Here is a 15789-nt window from a genome sequence, read left to right on the forward strand (position 1 = left end):
GAAACATTTCAGGCTTTAGCAGAAATACATGTAGGTGTGACCTACTGAAAGACTGGACTTTGGAATCCAAGGAAGACTGACTTCCTGTTGTGAACTTTTGTCATTATACTATGCAGTTATCCACTCACTAGGCTATAATTGATTTTCTGTGTGTTTTGTTATGTGTTTTGTTATCTGAATTATTATTATTAATAATAATAATAACTGTTATTATGAACTTTAAGATATGAAGAAGATAAGAGACAATTTGAAAAAAATCTTAATTGTCACACATCTGTGGCTGCTCTCAGATAGATTAAGTTACATGCAACACTTTGTCCTGTGTATTTAAACATATTTATTTTTCATTTTCATTTCATGAATGCATATAGTACATTATGTAAAAGGGAAATTGAAAAAATGAAGGAAAAAAAAAGCTTTAAAAGCTTAAAGGGAGGTTAGGGGTCTATGCATAAAAGTAAACAATGCTAACCTGCTTTCATTATTATAAAAAGATGCTATCAACTATAAATTGATCTGACAGAGGGTTGTCATGGCTGGAGGTGCAGTAGCTGGAGATGTTTGATGATTCATACAGAGGACTATCAATCATCCTTGTTGACTTGCTGTTGCTCAAAAGCTTTCTGTGCCCAGTCCAGGTTCTGGCTCACACAGATCTCCTTCCCTCTGGCAGTGCTGACCCTACACACACACACACACACACACACACACACACACACACACACAGACAAAACAAAAATCATAACAACAGAATGAGAAATGGAAAATATAATTTGGGGTCAAAGTCGCAGATTGAAAATTTTCTCTGTCATGTTTCTTTGAAATGGTGTATTGTATTATTGTTCTCAGACAAAAACTGGCTGAAGATGTTGTGATTGCTCCAGTGAGGATCATTCTACAGACAAAGTGTCAGAGTAAAGCAGAGACGTACACAAATCCCTTCTCATGACATCTGCTGTGAGTCTTGATGATGGAGATAATTTGTGACCGTTGTATCTTTCCAGCAAAGAATTTAAAGCAGCACGTTGCAGGTGCTATGTCGTTCACTCCATGAGCTGAAAAACGACAAAAAAACAAAAACAAGGATCATTTAGCACCACAGTCATTCAGTGACCTCAATGCACAACAAGTTAGCATGTGAGTTGCTGCTTGCTGTTAATGTGTTCAGTAACACAGAAGGCATACACTGAATCCTCAAAGTGGACTGAGTCATTCATGACTGAATCAGAATCACGGAAGCAGCAGGACGACAAAGTCACAGAAACCACAGCCGCAGCTACCATCGAGGACCCTGAGGTCACGTCCTTGGTATTTGTTCTGGGTGTTTGATATCTTAATCTTAATATCTGTCATGTCATAAACAATAACATAAAACATAAACATAAACATAAACATAAACAATTATAATAAAAGAATGGCAAATTTATAGTTAAGTAAACTTTAGTTAATAGTTATTTCACTGTTAGGAAAGCAGTGAAATGCTTTATACACTATTTAATAGCAAGTGTTTTTTGGAAAGTTGAAATAGATGGTCATAATACTTTGTAAATGGTTAATAAATACTGTCTAGTTCATATTTAAATATTAACTGGAGGGCCGTCAGAGAGTAGCAACTGATGTTTTTAACCTTCACGATTGCTTAATAAATGTTTTATGAACCATGTCATTGTTTCCTAACAGTGAAATTACTTAACTAAATAACAATGTACTTTGTTATGTTTTTAGTGTGTTGTTTTTATTATTCTGCTTTTTAACCTGTAAAGTGTCTTTGTGTACCCTGAAAAGCGCTATATAAAATAAATGTATTATTAATGTCATTATTATTATTATTATTATTATTATTATTATTGTTATTGTTATAATCATTAGTATTATTATTAAATCTAATAAACTATACATTTACTATCTATTAATGATGGTTATTATAAAGTATGGCCCATGTCAAATAAGGTTTTTTTAGGAAAGAAATTAGTCACTAAGTTTGATAAATTAAAGTAAAAATTGGCCATATTTGTTACTTTTCTTTGAGTCCAATTTAATTTGCTGTAACTGATATTATTTCTTCAGCGATTATTGGTCCTGTCAAAATGTAGTCAAATGCATAGACTTATATTATAGTCTTCAAAATGTTCTCGATGGACGGCGGTGAAGGATGAAACTCTCTTGGGGCCGGCCTCTGAATATTAATTGTAAATTCCATGTAATTAAAATGGTTAACTGCATATAAAAAATGTGAAAAATCCCAAAAGTAAAAAAAAAAAAAAAAAAAAGTGTGGATTGGTTTTGCACTGAGAAAACTGGCTATGGCTATGGCTATAGATATCTAGGCTTTGCAGAAATAGCTTTCAGTAAAGTAAGCAGTTAAAACAGAACATTACAGAAAGGCTTAATTTTCAGAATCAAAGGTCCCAATAGTTTAATAATCGGACATACCAAAGCAGGCATGCCTCAGAGGGCCAAAACTGAAGCTCAATGATCGACCACGGCCAAAAGCAACCGCTTCTTGTATTGTATTACATTGTTAAGATGACAAGTACCATCACTTTTTCTTACGATCAGATATCTTTTGAGGCGTACCATTCTCCCATGATCAACTGAAACCTTTGCATAAAGCATGCATGAGCTTGTGGTATAATTAAATTACACTTGAAGTCTAAACAACATAACAGACCCCCAAATGGCAATTATCTCCAGAAACTAGACTTACGCATGGCAATGCAGTAAACAGTGAGCAGCAGCAGGATTCCCAGTGTAAAGCGCTTCATGCTGTCTTCACCGTAGACTTAATGATGCCCTCCCGTCTTTGCTGTCTGAAGTTATCTGATGCGATCACTGTGTGTCTTGGTTATATATTCTCATGTTCATTATAGATGGTAGATGTAATAGATAACTTTGGGTGACAGGAAGTATGAGGGACACCTCAGGATTAGATGTTAACTCATGCACCAGCCAGCATTTCAGAAGCTGCTCTGTGCTGTAACTTTTTTTATCTGTTACAACAGAACCAGATATCAACAGGGATATCCATTTATTTGATTGAACTAAGAACTAACTTTAACTTAGGAGTTACTTATGAGTTACTTCTGACTGAAATCTATTTAAAAAGACAATTCTAACGGTATTACTGTGCCCAAAACAAAGTGAAACAAAGTCAGACAGTGTCCCCACGCACCTTTGTAATGTAAGGAGGGCCCTGGTTGGACATTTAGTTGTGATGGTTAAATTAGTTTTAGGGAATGCAATTGAGGTCTCTACAAGTATAGAATGACGGATGTAATTAAGTGCATTCCCAAATGGTCTTGTTGTCATATCTCCCCAGCTAAGTGTTTCCCTCTTATTCTGTCAGTTTCTGTCTTGTGCTTCTGTGTTTTATTTTGTTACTCACCCTGTTGTCTCTGTTCTAGGTCCGTCACTTCCTGCCCCTGTGTCCTTACCTCCTGTGTGATTACCTGTCCCTGCCCTGATGTGTTTCACCTGTGTCTCATCGTCTCACCCCCTGTATGCTTTAAGTAGTCTGCCTTCCCCAACTCCTGTGCCAGTTCGTCTTAGCTTGTCTTGCGTTCCAGCCCTTTTTCCCTAGTGTTCCAAGTGTGTTTTTTGATAGCCCGACTTTTTGCCTGCTTCTCCGACCCTGCCTCTGCCTGACCCCCTCTGGATTTGTTTGCCTGCCTTGGACTGATATTCTGTGTACCGAACCCATTTTTGGAATAAAGTCTTTTTGTCTTCTCTAAAGCCTGTGTCCTGCATTTTGGGTCCACCCTCTGCTCGGCCGTGATAGTACGAACTGGCAGTACCTTATCCATTTCTAATCCTGCTAAACTGCAAGTCTCAGTCACCCTTACCTCTCCTTCACAAACTGTAGTAACCCCAGTGTTTATTGACTCAGGCTCAGGTGCTAATTTCATGGACTTTTCTCTTGCTAGTTCTCTCAGGCTAAAGACTTATCGGCTTCAGAGACCCATAGAGGCCTTTGCTCTGGACGGCAGACTTATCTGTAAGGTCACTCATCACACTCAGTCTCGGACGTGGGCATAGGGGCAGTCCTTTCCCAGAGGTCTGCAGCAGACGGTCGTCTGCACCCCTGTGCTTATCTCGTGAGACTGAATGCTCGTCAAGCAAGGTGGACTCTTTTCCTTACCCGCTTTAATTTCACCCTGTCTTACCGTCCTGGCTCAAAGAACACCAAACCTGATGCTCTTGTCTGTTTTCAGCCGAGAGTTGTGATCATTCTGACTCCACGATTCTCCCTCCGTCCTGTGTGGTGGGGGCTGTCTCCCTGGGAATAGAGGACCAGGTCTTAAGAGCTAATGTTAATAATCCCCCACCAGTCGGCTGTCTGCCGAATCGTTTATTTGTCCCTGATCAGCTTCGTTCACAGGTCATTCACTGGGCCCATGCTTCCCGACTCTCCTGCCACCCAGGAGTCAAACGAACCCTCTTCGTGACAAGGCAAAGATTTTGGTGGCCCACCATGGAAGGGGACATCACAGACTACATCACTGCCTGCCCTGTGTGTGCACGGTGCAAAACCTCCCATCGCCCCACTTCAGGCCTGCTTCGCCCTCTCCTGGTGCCACGACGGCCCTGGTCAGACATCTCTGTGGACTTTGTCACTGGACTCCCACCTTCGGAAGGTAACACAACCATTTTCACTGTTGTAGACCGTTTCTCTAAAATGGTTCACTTTATTCCCCTGCCAAAGCTGCCCTCAGCCAAGGAGACGGCGGAGGTAATGCTGCAACATGTGTTTCGTCTCCATGGTCTGCCCAAGGATGTTGTCTCCGGCCGAGGTCCCCAGTTTGTGGCCCAGTTCTGGCAGACTTTTTGTTCGCCCCTGGGAGCCACAGCCAGCCTGTCCTCAGGTTATCACCCACAATCCAACGGTCAGACAGAACGCTTAAACCAAGTCCTGGAGACCAGCCTTCGTTGCCTCGCCACCCAGAACCCCAGCTCCTGGAGTAAACAACTAATCTGGGCTGAATATGCCCACAACTCTCTCCCCAGCTCCTCCTCTGGTTTTTCACCCTTCCACTGTGTCTACGGCTACCAGCCCCCTCTCTTCCCTGCCGTGGAAAAGGAGGTCAACGTCCCATCAGCTCTTGCCCTGATCCGCCGCTGCCGCCGTACATGGGCCATCGCCAGACGCTCTCTACTGCGCCACTCGGACCAGTATTAGGTGGCGGCAGTCAGGTGAAGCTCCAAGGGACCCAGTTATCAGGAGGGACAAAAAGTGTGGCTTTCTACAAAGAACCTGCCCCTCCGTGTGGAAGCCAGGAAGCTTGCCCCCAGGTTTGTGGGTCCATTTCCGATTTCAAAAGTTATTAATCCTGTTGCTGTGAGGCTAAGACTCCCCAGGACCATGAGGATGCACCCGACATTCCACATCAGCCAGGTCGCACCCTCCAGAGAAAGCGCTCTGGTCCCTGCCTCCAGACCCCCGCCTCCCCCCCGGTTTGTGGACAGAGGCCCTTGTCGTCACGGTCCGCAAACTTCATGGCTGTTTGCCGACGGGGACGTGGTTTCCAGTACTTGGTTGACTGGGAGGGCTACGGTCCGGAGGAACGCTCCTGGGTGCCTGCTAGACACATCATAGACCCTGACCTTATCCGAGACTTCCACCGTGAACATCCAGGGGAGCCGAGGCCGCCAGGTGTCGGCCGTTGGGGGGGGGGTACTGTCATATCTCCCCAGCTAAGTGTTTCCCTCTTAATTTGTCAGTTTCTGTCTTTTGCTTCTGTGTTTTATTTTGTTACTCACCCTGTTGTCTCTGTTCTAGGTCCGTCACTTCCTGCCCCTGTGTCCTTACCTCCTGTGTGATTACCTGTCCCCGCCCTGATGTGTTTCACCTGTGTCTCATCGTCTCACCCCCTGTATGCTTTAAGTAGTCAGCCTTCCCCAACTCCTGTGCCAGTTCGTCTTAGCTTGTCTTGCGTTCCAGCCCGTTTTCCCAGTGTTCCAAGTGTGTTTTTTGATAGTCTTTTTTTGTCTTCTCTAAAGCCTGTGTCCTGCATTTTGGGTCCACCCTCTGCTCGGCCGTGATGCTTGTAGTTTAATGGAAAAGTTTAACCTGTTATTTTTGTTTAAAGTTGCAGGTTATGTCAATGAGCTCTCTGTCTGACAGCGTGCAAACAAAAAACAAATTGACCATAGACCATGTAAAAAAATGCTTAAAAATATGTGGCCTTTAAAGATCACATTTTAGCATTTCATTAGTAAAATATCTTGAATCAGAGGGCTGTAGGATTTTTTAAATACAAACACCAACCACGCACACACAAAAAAACATATTGGTATCTGACTCCTCGAGGGTAAACTACATTCACTCAGTTCCCCTTTGTCTGCAAATCTGTGATGGCTGAAATGATGAAGATATCATGATGTTCACAAGATCTTATCACAGCTGTTTACAGAATGGGTTAGCAATGCATCTGTGACCTATTTAGTTCACATCTGTGCATGCATTTGCAACCCCTTCACGATCATTATCTTGCAGTCGGGTGAAACAGAAAAATTACAGACCTTTTCTTATTTAAAGATGCATGTGAGATGCAACATCCAGCAGGTTTTACCACTGCGATCACAAGTCTGAGTCACACAGTGGTGGAAAGACTACAAGAATATTGTAGGACAGTTTTACTTTGCTGATATTTTACATCAGTTATACTCATCATAATACACAGTCCTTTAATGTCTGTTTATTCGTATTTCAGTTATCAAACAGTACGTACTGCATATAAAAGTGTACAAAACATGACAAAAACAGTACAGAATTTATATGCACAGACAGACATGAAAACAAAGCAAATGCATAGAAACAGGGAAAGGTACGACGGAGTATTAGTATGACAGAGTATTAGGGCCACATTGAGGGAAAAAAAAAAATCACAAACTTCGAGAATAAAGTCGTAATTTATGAGAATAAAGTCGTAATTTATGAGAATAAGGTCGTAATTTACGAGAATAAAGTCGTAATTTATGAGAATAAAGTCATAATATTCTAACCTGTTGTTTTAGAGGAAGACAGTTGGTAAAATGAGGGCCGTGGAGGATTTTGTGGAGTTGTAGGCCTACTTTAGGATAGGTTTCACAAACAAGGAGATACTTAATCTTTCGGCACATCAGCATCATATCATCATAAGTATTAGGACTTTAAAAAGACTATGCAAGAAAATGCATCTTTTTCGGAGACATATCTTGTAATAACTTCACAAGTAAGTAAACAGTCAGAATAAAATCTCTTCATACAAAGATCTGCAAGTGACCTCAAGAAATCCAATGTCTTTGGCTTACTTTTGTAATCCATGACAACTTGATCACAAATGATCAACACATATGTTCTGTAAACAATAATAACCTTGCTTTGATCACAACAGATCAATACATTTTCTGTAAACAATAAAAACTTTGGTTTGATGCAAACACATCAATACATTTTTCTGTAAACAATAAGCAACCTGTCAAGATCAACATACTTCTGTAAACAATCTGATCACCTGTTTGTCACAACCATTCAATCGACCTACTTACGTTTTAAGTACTTCGACTTTTTTCTCATAAATTATGACTTTATTCTCATAAATTACGACTTTATTCTCATAAATTACGACTTTATTCTCGAAGTTTGTGATTTTTTCCCCCCTCGATGTGGCCCTAATACTCCGTCGTATTACGCAGACATATTGAGACATCTAAAAATATAGACGCTTCCCAAGTCATTATTTGCTTTTAATATATGTAATATTGCCTTGAAGACAACTGTCTCCATGCATTCTCTCAGGCTACCTTCCTCTCCTTCCATTAGTTTGGTATTTCATGAAGTTAAATTTCTCCATAAACAGCAGGTGGCGCTATATCATGTCATCGCCTGCATTTTATTGTGGTTGCACTTCCGGGTTCTAATGTTTACAACTGGGAGCAGCCTTGAAGGCACAGAGCTGTTTTCCTGCCTCATGAAAACCATCTTTTTATGTTAGAAACAACATGTGCTTCAATTGCTAGGATTGATATACTCTGACGGTAGGTCACGGCACAGGACTGCATTAGTTATAACATTAAAACAAACATTTTGACACACTCGCCAGCAAACGTAGCAGGCTCACTCAGGCTAACCAGCTAGCTAACGTTAGCTGGTTCAGATCAGCACTAGGTGGTGAACAGAAAACTGCACTGTCTAAGTTTAAATATTCCAGACATGTTTGTGTGTTGCTTTCACTGGAGATAATTGCAAACGATGTTGATGTGTACATAGCATATTGTGCTTATTTACTGGGCTTTGGCTGGCAAAAAACTCAGCAAGGTCTTTGAATGCAACTCCAACTTCCTACTGATTTTTCTGATTTTCTTTTATCTTTATAACGTCCTGTAATATATGAAAATGAATTGGATGTAGCTGATGTAGCTACATTGCTTTTTTAAAACAGCTTTATCACTGTGGGGAAATATTTACCAAATAATAGTGGTTAATGAAAAAATGATATGCTGGTGCACAGATGGTTGTTCAAATTGTTGGTAAAATAACTTAACATTAAGAATAAGAATATATTTCTAGTTAATATAACTGCTGAAACATGTACAGTAATTCAAAGATGATTAATTGTTTCCATAATTGTCTATAATATAAAGTAGATAATATGATGATTAACTCATCGGGACTTGGCTTACATTGTAAATCTTTACAGTGGAACGGGCAGCAAGACTCCAGTACCAGGATCAGCTGCTGACAGTCCAGATTTATAGAATAAATCATGAAGAAGAAGAGCAGACGTCCAAGGTCCAACAGGACACAGACAACAGTGAGCGTCATTGAGGAGAAGAGACCGTCTGGAAACAGAGGGAGACCTCGGAAGACTGTCCCTGTAACCACAGACAGTTTCCATGATAACACTGCAGAGCACAAGAATGCTAACTTTGACTTCAGTGTGACAGCAGCTGAAAACACACAGAAACATCCAGAGAGCAAGTCCAAATCTTCAGGTGAGTGCCAAACCTAATGTGTTTTCCCTTGTGTTGTTAATATAGAAAGTCACACCAGACCCCATTAAATTAAGTTAAAAACTGGGATTTTCTTTATCGACATTTGGCTTCCACACAAAATAATTTAAGTCTTGAGAATAATTAGGCCTATTCCCTTGTAATATATCACCAAGATTCTGGTGGTGGTAGTACACAGTAGATTGGTTTTTAAAAATGGATCAGATGTATGCTGATTTGAAGACTGTCTTAACAGTAAAATAAAAGTCTGTTGATAGAAAAACACTTATCTTTTGTTCCTCCCAGCAGGTAGACTGTCAACTGCTATTTGTCGGCTCTGCCATGGCAAGTTCTCTCCACGCAGTCTGCGACACGCCTTCAACAAGTGGCCTCAGGATTCTATTGAGATTGTTGACCATGAGTCATCCAAGTCACCCCTTTTATTCCACACAGACTTCCAGCAACTGGTTGGGGTCCAGTTGGACCGTGACCCTCGGTTATCTGAGTTTATCTGCAAGAAATGTCACGCAAAGTTCTACAAATGTCACAGCATCCTCATCAGGTTTCTGCAGAGAGTCAACATTCCACCTGTTGGAAAAGACAACCCGAAAAGCCAGTGAGTCAACATGTGACTTTAAGGTCCCATCATTTTCAAGTTCATACTTTCATTTTGGGTGTCGCCTAGAAGATGTTTAACCCTCTGAACAGTTTTACTCGTTGATTCCACTGGGCACTTCTCTGTTACCTGCCGTGTGTGACACTGTTTTGTTCCATCCTCCACGCTGCTTTATATCCCACTGGGAGCATTTCAAAAGCAGAGCTTCATGCCTGCCTGATATGGTAGCTCAGACTATGTTTATTTCGTCATTTTTTTCTTGATTTTTGTGCTTCTACTGTGTATGAGTAGGCTACGTAGTTACATTTTTCTAGTTATTTCTCTCTTTTAAGTGTGTTTATTGTTAATATTTCCAAATTTGTCGTGCTATTGATCCCGACTCTACACAGGGTGTTTTATTGCTTTGGTTCACTTCCATCAAAAATAGACTCATATTCTCTGTGGAGCAGAGCAAAGAGCTGCTTCTGAGATGCTGCAGAAATGTGCCATTGCGCAGTCAGTAGAAACACAAGTATTGTCTGGAACGATCAGCAGCGTTTCCCAAAACACAGCAGACACGGGCCCGGTGGAATCTGGGGGTCAGTGCCTGTGTCTTTAAGGCTCACTCCGGAAAGAGTCTGCTCTGATTGGTCAGTTCTAACAGTCCTGAGTAGGCACTGCCCACCACGTTGACACATCAGCTCTGCTGGTGTTTTTGTACCCACGGTTGTGCTGGGGGCGTTGCCAAGGGCTGTGACTGTAAAGCTTTGACATCACATACTCACGTTTGACAGCACAGTTTCTGAACCTGGGCTGTGTGCAATTCTCTGTGAATTAAGCACTTTGATACTTTGATACACAGTCCATACAGCACCTAGACCTGATTTATGATCAATAAAAAAGACAGGAAGTCTCCCCTTCTACAAAATGGGAGCTTAAAAGTGTATATTTATTGCATGGTTTTCAATTGTTAAGGCAGAAAATCTACAAATACAATCAACTGTTTGTTTCTTTTTCAGGAAGAATGCAAAGTGTCCAGAGGCCTCAGTAAACCATTGCCCAACAAGTAAAGAAAAGCCTTTCTTCTTTGCTTTTGTTTCTGTGTATAGAAATGGAATAAAAGTAAACTAAAGTTAAAAAAAAAAAGAAAAGTGAACTGATTGCATTACTGTTTTCTGCTGTTTTCTTTCAGCAGCACCATCCCTCACCTCAGACCCTAAGTGCCTCCACAGCCTGGTGTCCTGGGCTCACCACCACGGAGAGGCCTGTCACTCCTGCCCTGACCTGAAGGAGGTGCTGGAAGGCCAGTGCTGGGGCTCTGTGAAGGCCATTTGGGGTTGTGTTGATGGCCACAGATACATCATGGACACTCAGTGCGCAACTGCTGCCAACCCAGGGTACATGGTGAACCTAAGCAGTGGAGCTTTAGGGAGTGGCGATGGTGATAGAGTGATGTCAGAGGAGGAGGATCAGGAGGAGGAGGAAGATGAAGAACAACCCAGTGGGAATGGAAGGACCCCTGCTGGAAGTATAAGTACTGTGGCTCAACATAGTGCACCTGCAGTCCCAGCACAGACTCAGAGATCAGCGCTGACTCACTGGACCAGTAACACTGAAGGTGAGACTGAGATCATCAGATAAATAAGTTTCAAAATGTTTGATGTTTGAAAAGGACACAACCAATACTGCCTCTTTCTCCGTTCTGAGATCTGTGATGGATATTAAGGAAATCCCATTTCTTACAGCAACAGTGTGTTGGACACTTCTTGTTTGTGATCTTTCTCTCTTGCAGCTAAACAGTACACTTATATATGTTTCTGAAAACATTTTAGGCAGAAATAGGCAGTGTAGCAACTTTTAGTTTATCAGCACTGCCTAGTTTAGAAAGTCTAATCGGAGTGTGGTGAGATACCCCTCACTGATTATACTCTTTGTGTCTGCGGATGCACGCATACAAAAAATGCAGAACAACAATCTAGTTTTGTCTTATTTGGAGAATTTTTGCCGGCAACAAAGTGGTGGGTTTAAAAAATGGTTCATTTGCATATACTACCAAAAATTTTGCGATGCAGAGCTGGCTGAAAATCAGTAAAGCTCTCATTTAAATGTTGTAACAGGAAAGATTATTGCTGAAAACCCTGCAGATGCTGACACAAATGTTAAGAACTCCCTTGTGGTGAGTCTGTATGAATTCTTGACTCACACAGTTGTGGTTTGCCATCCTTTACAGGTCATGACAAGCCGTTGTCTCCTGCTCTGGTCCAGCTGGAGGACAGGGCTGCTGACAGTGATCTGTCTGACAGGTTGGTCACGCTGTTCATCTCTCTCACCTGATTCTGTCTCACCGCTTGTTGTGTAACCACCCATTTGTGGGAGTAAACCTTAGCACCTGTAATTTGTGGGTGCTATTCAGCCTTTAAAGTGATTCGATTGGTTAAAGGCAATAACATCTACAAGAAGTGTGTGTGTGTGTGTGTGTGTGTGTGTGTGTGTGTGTGTGTGCGTGTGTGCGTGCGTTCGCGCAGGGTTGTCTCTGAGGATGACTTTGAGGAGAGTGGAAAAGGAGGGTTATCAGACGATGAGTTGTTCGAGCCGTTCTCAGACAAGAGGTGGGTACAGATATTCTTCAGTAAACGTGGTTGTTCCCTCTGAAAAAGGAGAGAGGGAGTGAAATGAGCCCAGGCTCTGTGTTAGTTGACCCTTTCTCTCCCTCTCCCAGAGCTCGTGAGTTGACCGTCCCCATCAAGAGGAGAGGAAGCCCGAAGGTGCCAGAGGAGCCCAAAATCAAAAAGAAACCTGGACCCAAACCCGGCTGGAAGAACAAGTTCAAACCTAAAGGGTACCCTGCCACATTTTCTTTAATACTCAACCTCCACTCAGCATCATTTAATATTTAAATGTGTAGTTTATCTAAATTATTTTTAGTCTATACTTTGTTTCAGTTCATTTTAATCAACTGTTAAAACGTTGTATAGCATACATGTACTTGAACAAACTACTGTTGTGTTTCCAGAGAGGAGCTTCCCAACATCTACAAGTGTCCGTATCAGGGCTGTACAGCCGTCTATAGAGCTCCTGATGGTTTAAAGGTGAGAATTCACAGAATCTGACGGCATGTCACTGTTATTTAAGTGATAAATGTTCAGTAGCTGGATTAATAGTAATAGTAGTGGCAACAGAAAACTTTTTGCTTTAACATATCATTATGAAGTGAATATTGATTGCACACTCATATGGTGTATAATAAACATATATAGCAGTATTAATATTCATGTTATTGTTAATGTTTAAATGTAAATCATTTAATCTACATTTTGACAAAGACTATGTGACATTACGTAATAAGACAAGAAGTCCTTTTTAATTCACCCCTACACAAGACAGTTGTTGTCCACCTTACTACTCCAGAATGAATTAAATCTGTTTGTGAGTATGTTCTGCCTTTGACTGTATAAGTGACTGGTTTTCTTATTGGCTGGATTTTTAGAAGCACATCAAGGAGCATCATGAGGAGATGAGGGAGCGACCGTGTCCTCATCCTGGCTGCAACAAGGTGTTCATGATCGACCGCTACCTGCAGCGACATGTCAAGCTAATACATACAGGTGAGGTCTACAGAAAGATTTCTGTCTGCTTTAAGACAGTGTTTTACCCCCTGAGGCCAGTAGAACAAAACCAGTTAAGGTTTAGGGCTATATGATTCACACTGATTGCACTTGAACTAGCCCGGGGTTACATGTCCATTGGAACATGTGACTTATGTTTACATTCCACCTTAGGTGGAGTGTTTAATATGACAACGATGAAACAGATGGCTCACCCCCTAAACTATCTTTGTGATGCAGGCCCCAGTGTGGCAGGAAAAATCATCCACTACTGCACAGGATGTGTTGTCTTCATATTGGAAGGAGCAGCTGAGGGAAAAAAAACTAAGGAAAAAAGATTCTCACTTTTCCATGTTTAAATATTTCCCCAAAAACCTGCCATGCCACCAACAGTGTTTACTCAGTGGGCCATCTCATCTACATCATATTACATTCTCCATTTGTTTTGCTTTTCTGGTGAAATGAGTTTAAATCATCAAAGCCTAAACTTTGTCTTGAATTTGAAGGATATGCAATGTTAGAGACTGTTCTAGAAACAGACCACCAGTTAAATTAAGCAGGCATGAATTTAAGTGTTTGTGTATTTTAACTTGTACTTTTGTTTCCAGAGGAGAGGAACTACATTTGTGACCAGTGTGGCCAAACCTTCAAACAGAGGAAACACCTTTCCGTTCACCAGATGAGACATTCAGGGGCCAAGCCTCTACAGTAAGTACTGATGATGGCATTTGTCACTTTAAAACTTTCGAAGGATAACTCAGAAGGCAGTTGTTTTTTTCTAGTTTGAAAATCAGAAGAAAAGTTACGAGACAGGCTGTAGATGCTATTGTGTTCCTTCCCTTTAGATGTGAGGTGTGTGGCTTCCAGTGTCGCCAGCGAGCGTCACTAAAGTACCACATGACCAAACACAAGGCGGAGGCTGATTTGGAATTTGCTTGCCTGCTATGCGGGAAACGTTTCGAGAAGGCCCACAACCTGAACGTCCACATGTCAATGGTCCACCCGCTGACTCAGACCGAGGTTCAGAAAGGCAGCAGTCAGCAGCAGCAGCAGCCGCCGCTCTTCTCCGACCTGCACACCATCACTCTGACCGGGGAGGTGGTTCAGCAAGACCAGGACAGGTGACGACGGGGGGTCCAGGGCGGCTGCGCGGGTATATAATCTTCTGACAGGGACCAGTTCTGACCACCTGTACTGAAGTTTCCATTTCTTTCACATTCATGGACTTGGGCCTGCTGCATGGCTGTTGCATTTATCTCAGTTTTCCACCAACAAAACAGTTTTAGCTCAGCTTTTGTGTCATAGCATCAAAGTCAAACTATTGCCTTTAACATGAAATGACCTATTGGTTAAAGGTCCCATATTATGAAAAACACGTTTTCTCCGGTCTCTACATATATAAACTGGTCTTCCCTGAGCCTACCAACTCCGACAGCTGTGTGAAATTGATGAAAAACAGTATAATATGGGACCTTTAACAATTGATGAAAATTGTTGATAATTTCTGCCTTATGGACAGCTCTTTTTTTTTAATATCACTTTTCATTCCAAAATTCATACATTTCATCATCAGGACATCTTCTGACCAAGTATACCACAAGTCTAGGTTTGAGCTTGTTTTTAAGGAAGCAGCAGTTTTTCCTTCACATGTACTGTAACATTGACAAACGCTGGCGTGAAATCTCTTCCTATAGTTTGTGACAGTAAAATAGGTTTACAGGTTCTGTCTTAAGGCAGAATACATTTTTAAAATGTCCTGGATTTTAAAGTTGTAATCCTTACATGTAAGTTTTCAGTTCGGTTTGATTTTGCGGCACCCATGGTTACTGTGACAACAGCAGTTAATACTACTACTTGGGTAGCTACTGTGACAGACAGAACAGACGAGCATCTGCAGTATGTGTTTATAGTGCAAACGGTATGTAGCACCTAGCAGCTCACCATGGCTGCTCCTGACTCTAACATTACTCCCTGCATTTTTAAAAATGATCTACGAAGTGAAGAATGCATTTCTTTAAAGGAGCAACATGTAAGATATGGCCAGAGTCAACAGAGTGTGAAGAAACAACACTGTTGAAGCTATGCCAAAGACGTCTATGTACTGTGTTGCAGAGATGTCTACTGAAGTAAGCATGCTAACCAGCTCACCCCGGCCTGTCCCGTCTCATAATACCACTTTGTACCTCAAGAGGTGATAGTCTGATAGCCCCTGTAGTTTAAGCAAGAGATGTAAAAGTGGCAAGTTTGTAACCTAGTCTCATAAGTGGACAAAATAAACTCAAGAAAGGAGATATTTTGACACCTATTTTCGTTACTTAAAAAAAAACAACTATAAAAAAGTTTCTCTCTGTTACTGCACCAAGACAAGCTTATTTGTCTCATTAACTCATCATAACATACACTTCATTCAAACTCAACATCAATGAAATAATGGTCTTGGTTTGCCTTTCCACAATCACCTCTGGTTTGGTCAAAATAAATCCTCAGCTCACTGAATAAGATGTGAAAATATTCTGGTTTTACATGCCCTTTTTGCCTGTTCTAGCTGCCTAAATTTCTCTCACTCTTCCACAGTGTCTTCTTGTCCTCGGAGTCATAGTCCTCGTTAGAGTCACTGTA

General features: G+C 41.4%; 1 protein-coding gene across 3 annotated transcripts; it reads left to right on the top strand.

Annotated features, from left to right (window-relative positions):
• The first annotated feature begins 7914 nt into the window (after positions 1-7914).
• Positions 7915-15296, top strand: znf276 (zinc finger protein 276). 3 transcript variants are annotated; one of them, XM_084364425.1, is made up of 12 exons: positions 7915-8016; positions 8679-8973; positions 9277-9586; positions 10585-10631; positions 10758-11183; positions 11796-11868; positions 12091-12174; positions 12285-12404; positions 12579-12654; positions 13053-13170; positions 13779-13878; positions 14016-15296. In XM_084364425.1, exons 2-12 carry the CDS (start codon positions 8745-8747, stop codon positions 14293-14295), a joined length of 1863 nt encoding a protein of 620 aa, XP_084220551.1. In that variant the 5' UTR covers positions 7915-8016; positions 8679-8744; the 3' UTR covers positions 14296-15296. The 3 variants fall into 3 exon arrangements, with proteins under 3 accessions (XP_084220551.1, XP_084220553.1, XP_084220552.1); XM_084364427.1 differs by having other exon boundaries at positions 10761-11183; XM_084364426.1 differs by having other exon boundaries at positions 9280-9586.
• Positions 15297-15789: the final 493 nt, after the last annotated feature.

Source organism: Pagrus pagrus, assembly GCF_965226575.1.
Source record: "Pagrus pagrus genome assembly, chromosome: 10".
In the NCBI taxonomy this organism is placed as follows: Eukaryota; Metazoa; Chordata; class Actinopteri; order Spariformes; family Sparidae; genus Pagrus; species Pagrus pagrus.

Coding starts and splice junctions, on each gene's coding strand:
- znf276 (XM_084364425.1), top strand. CDS start 8,745: ATGAAGAAGAAGAGCAGACGTCCAAGGTCCAACAGGACACAGACAACA. Junction 9,587..10,584: donor AAAGACAACCCGAAAAGCCA/GTGAGTCAACAT, acceptor TTTCTTTTTCAG/GAAGAATGCAAAGTGTCCAG. Junction 11,869..12,090: donor GACAGTGATCTGTCTGACAG/GTTGGTCACGCT, acceptor GCGTTCGCGCAG/GGTTGTCTCTGAGGATGACT.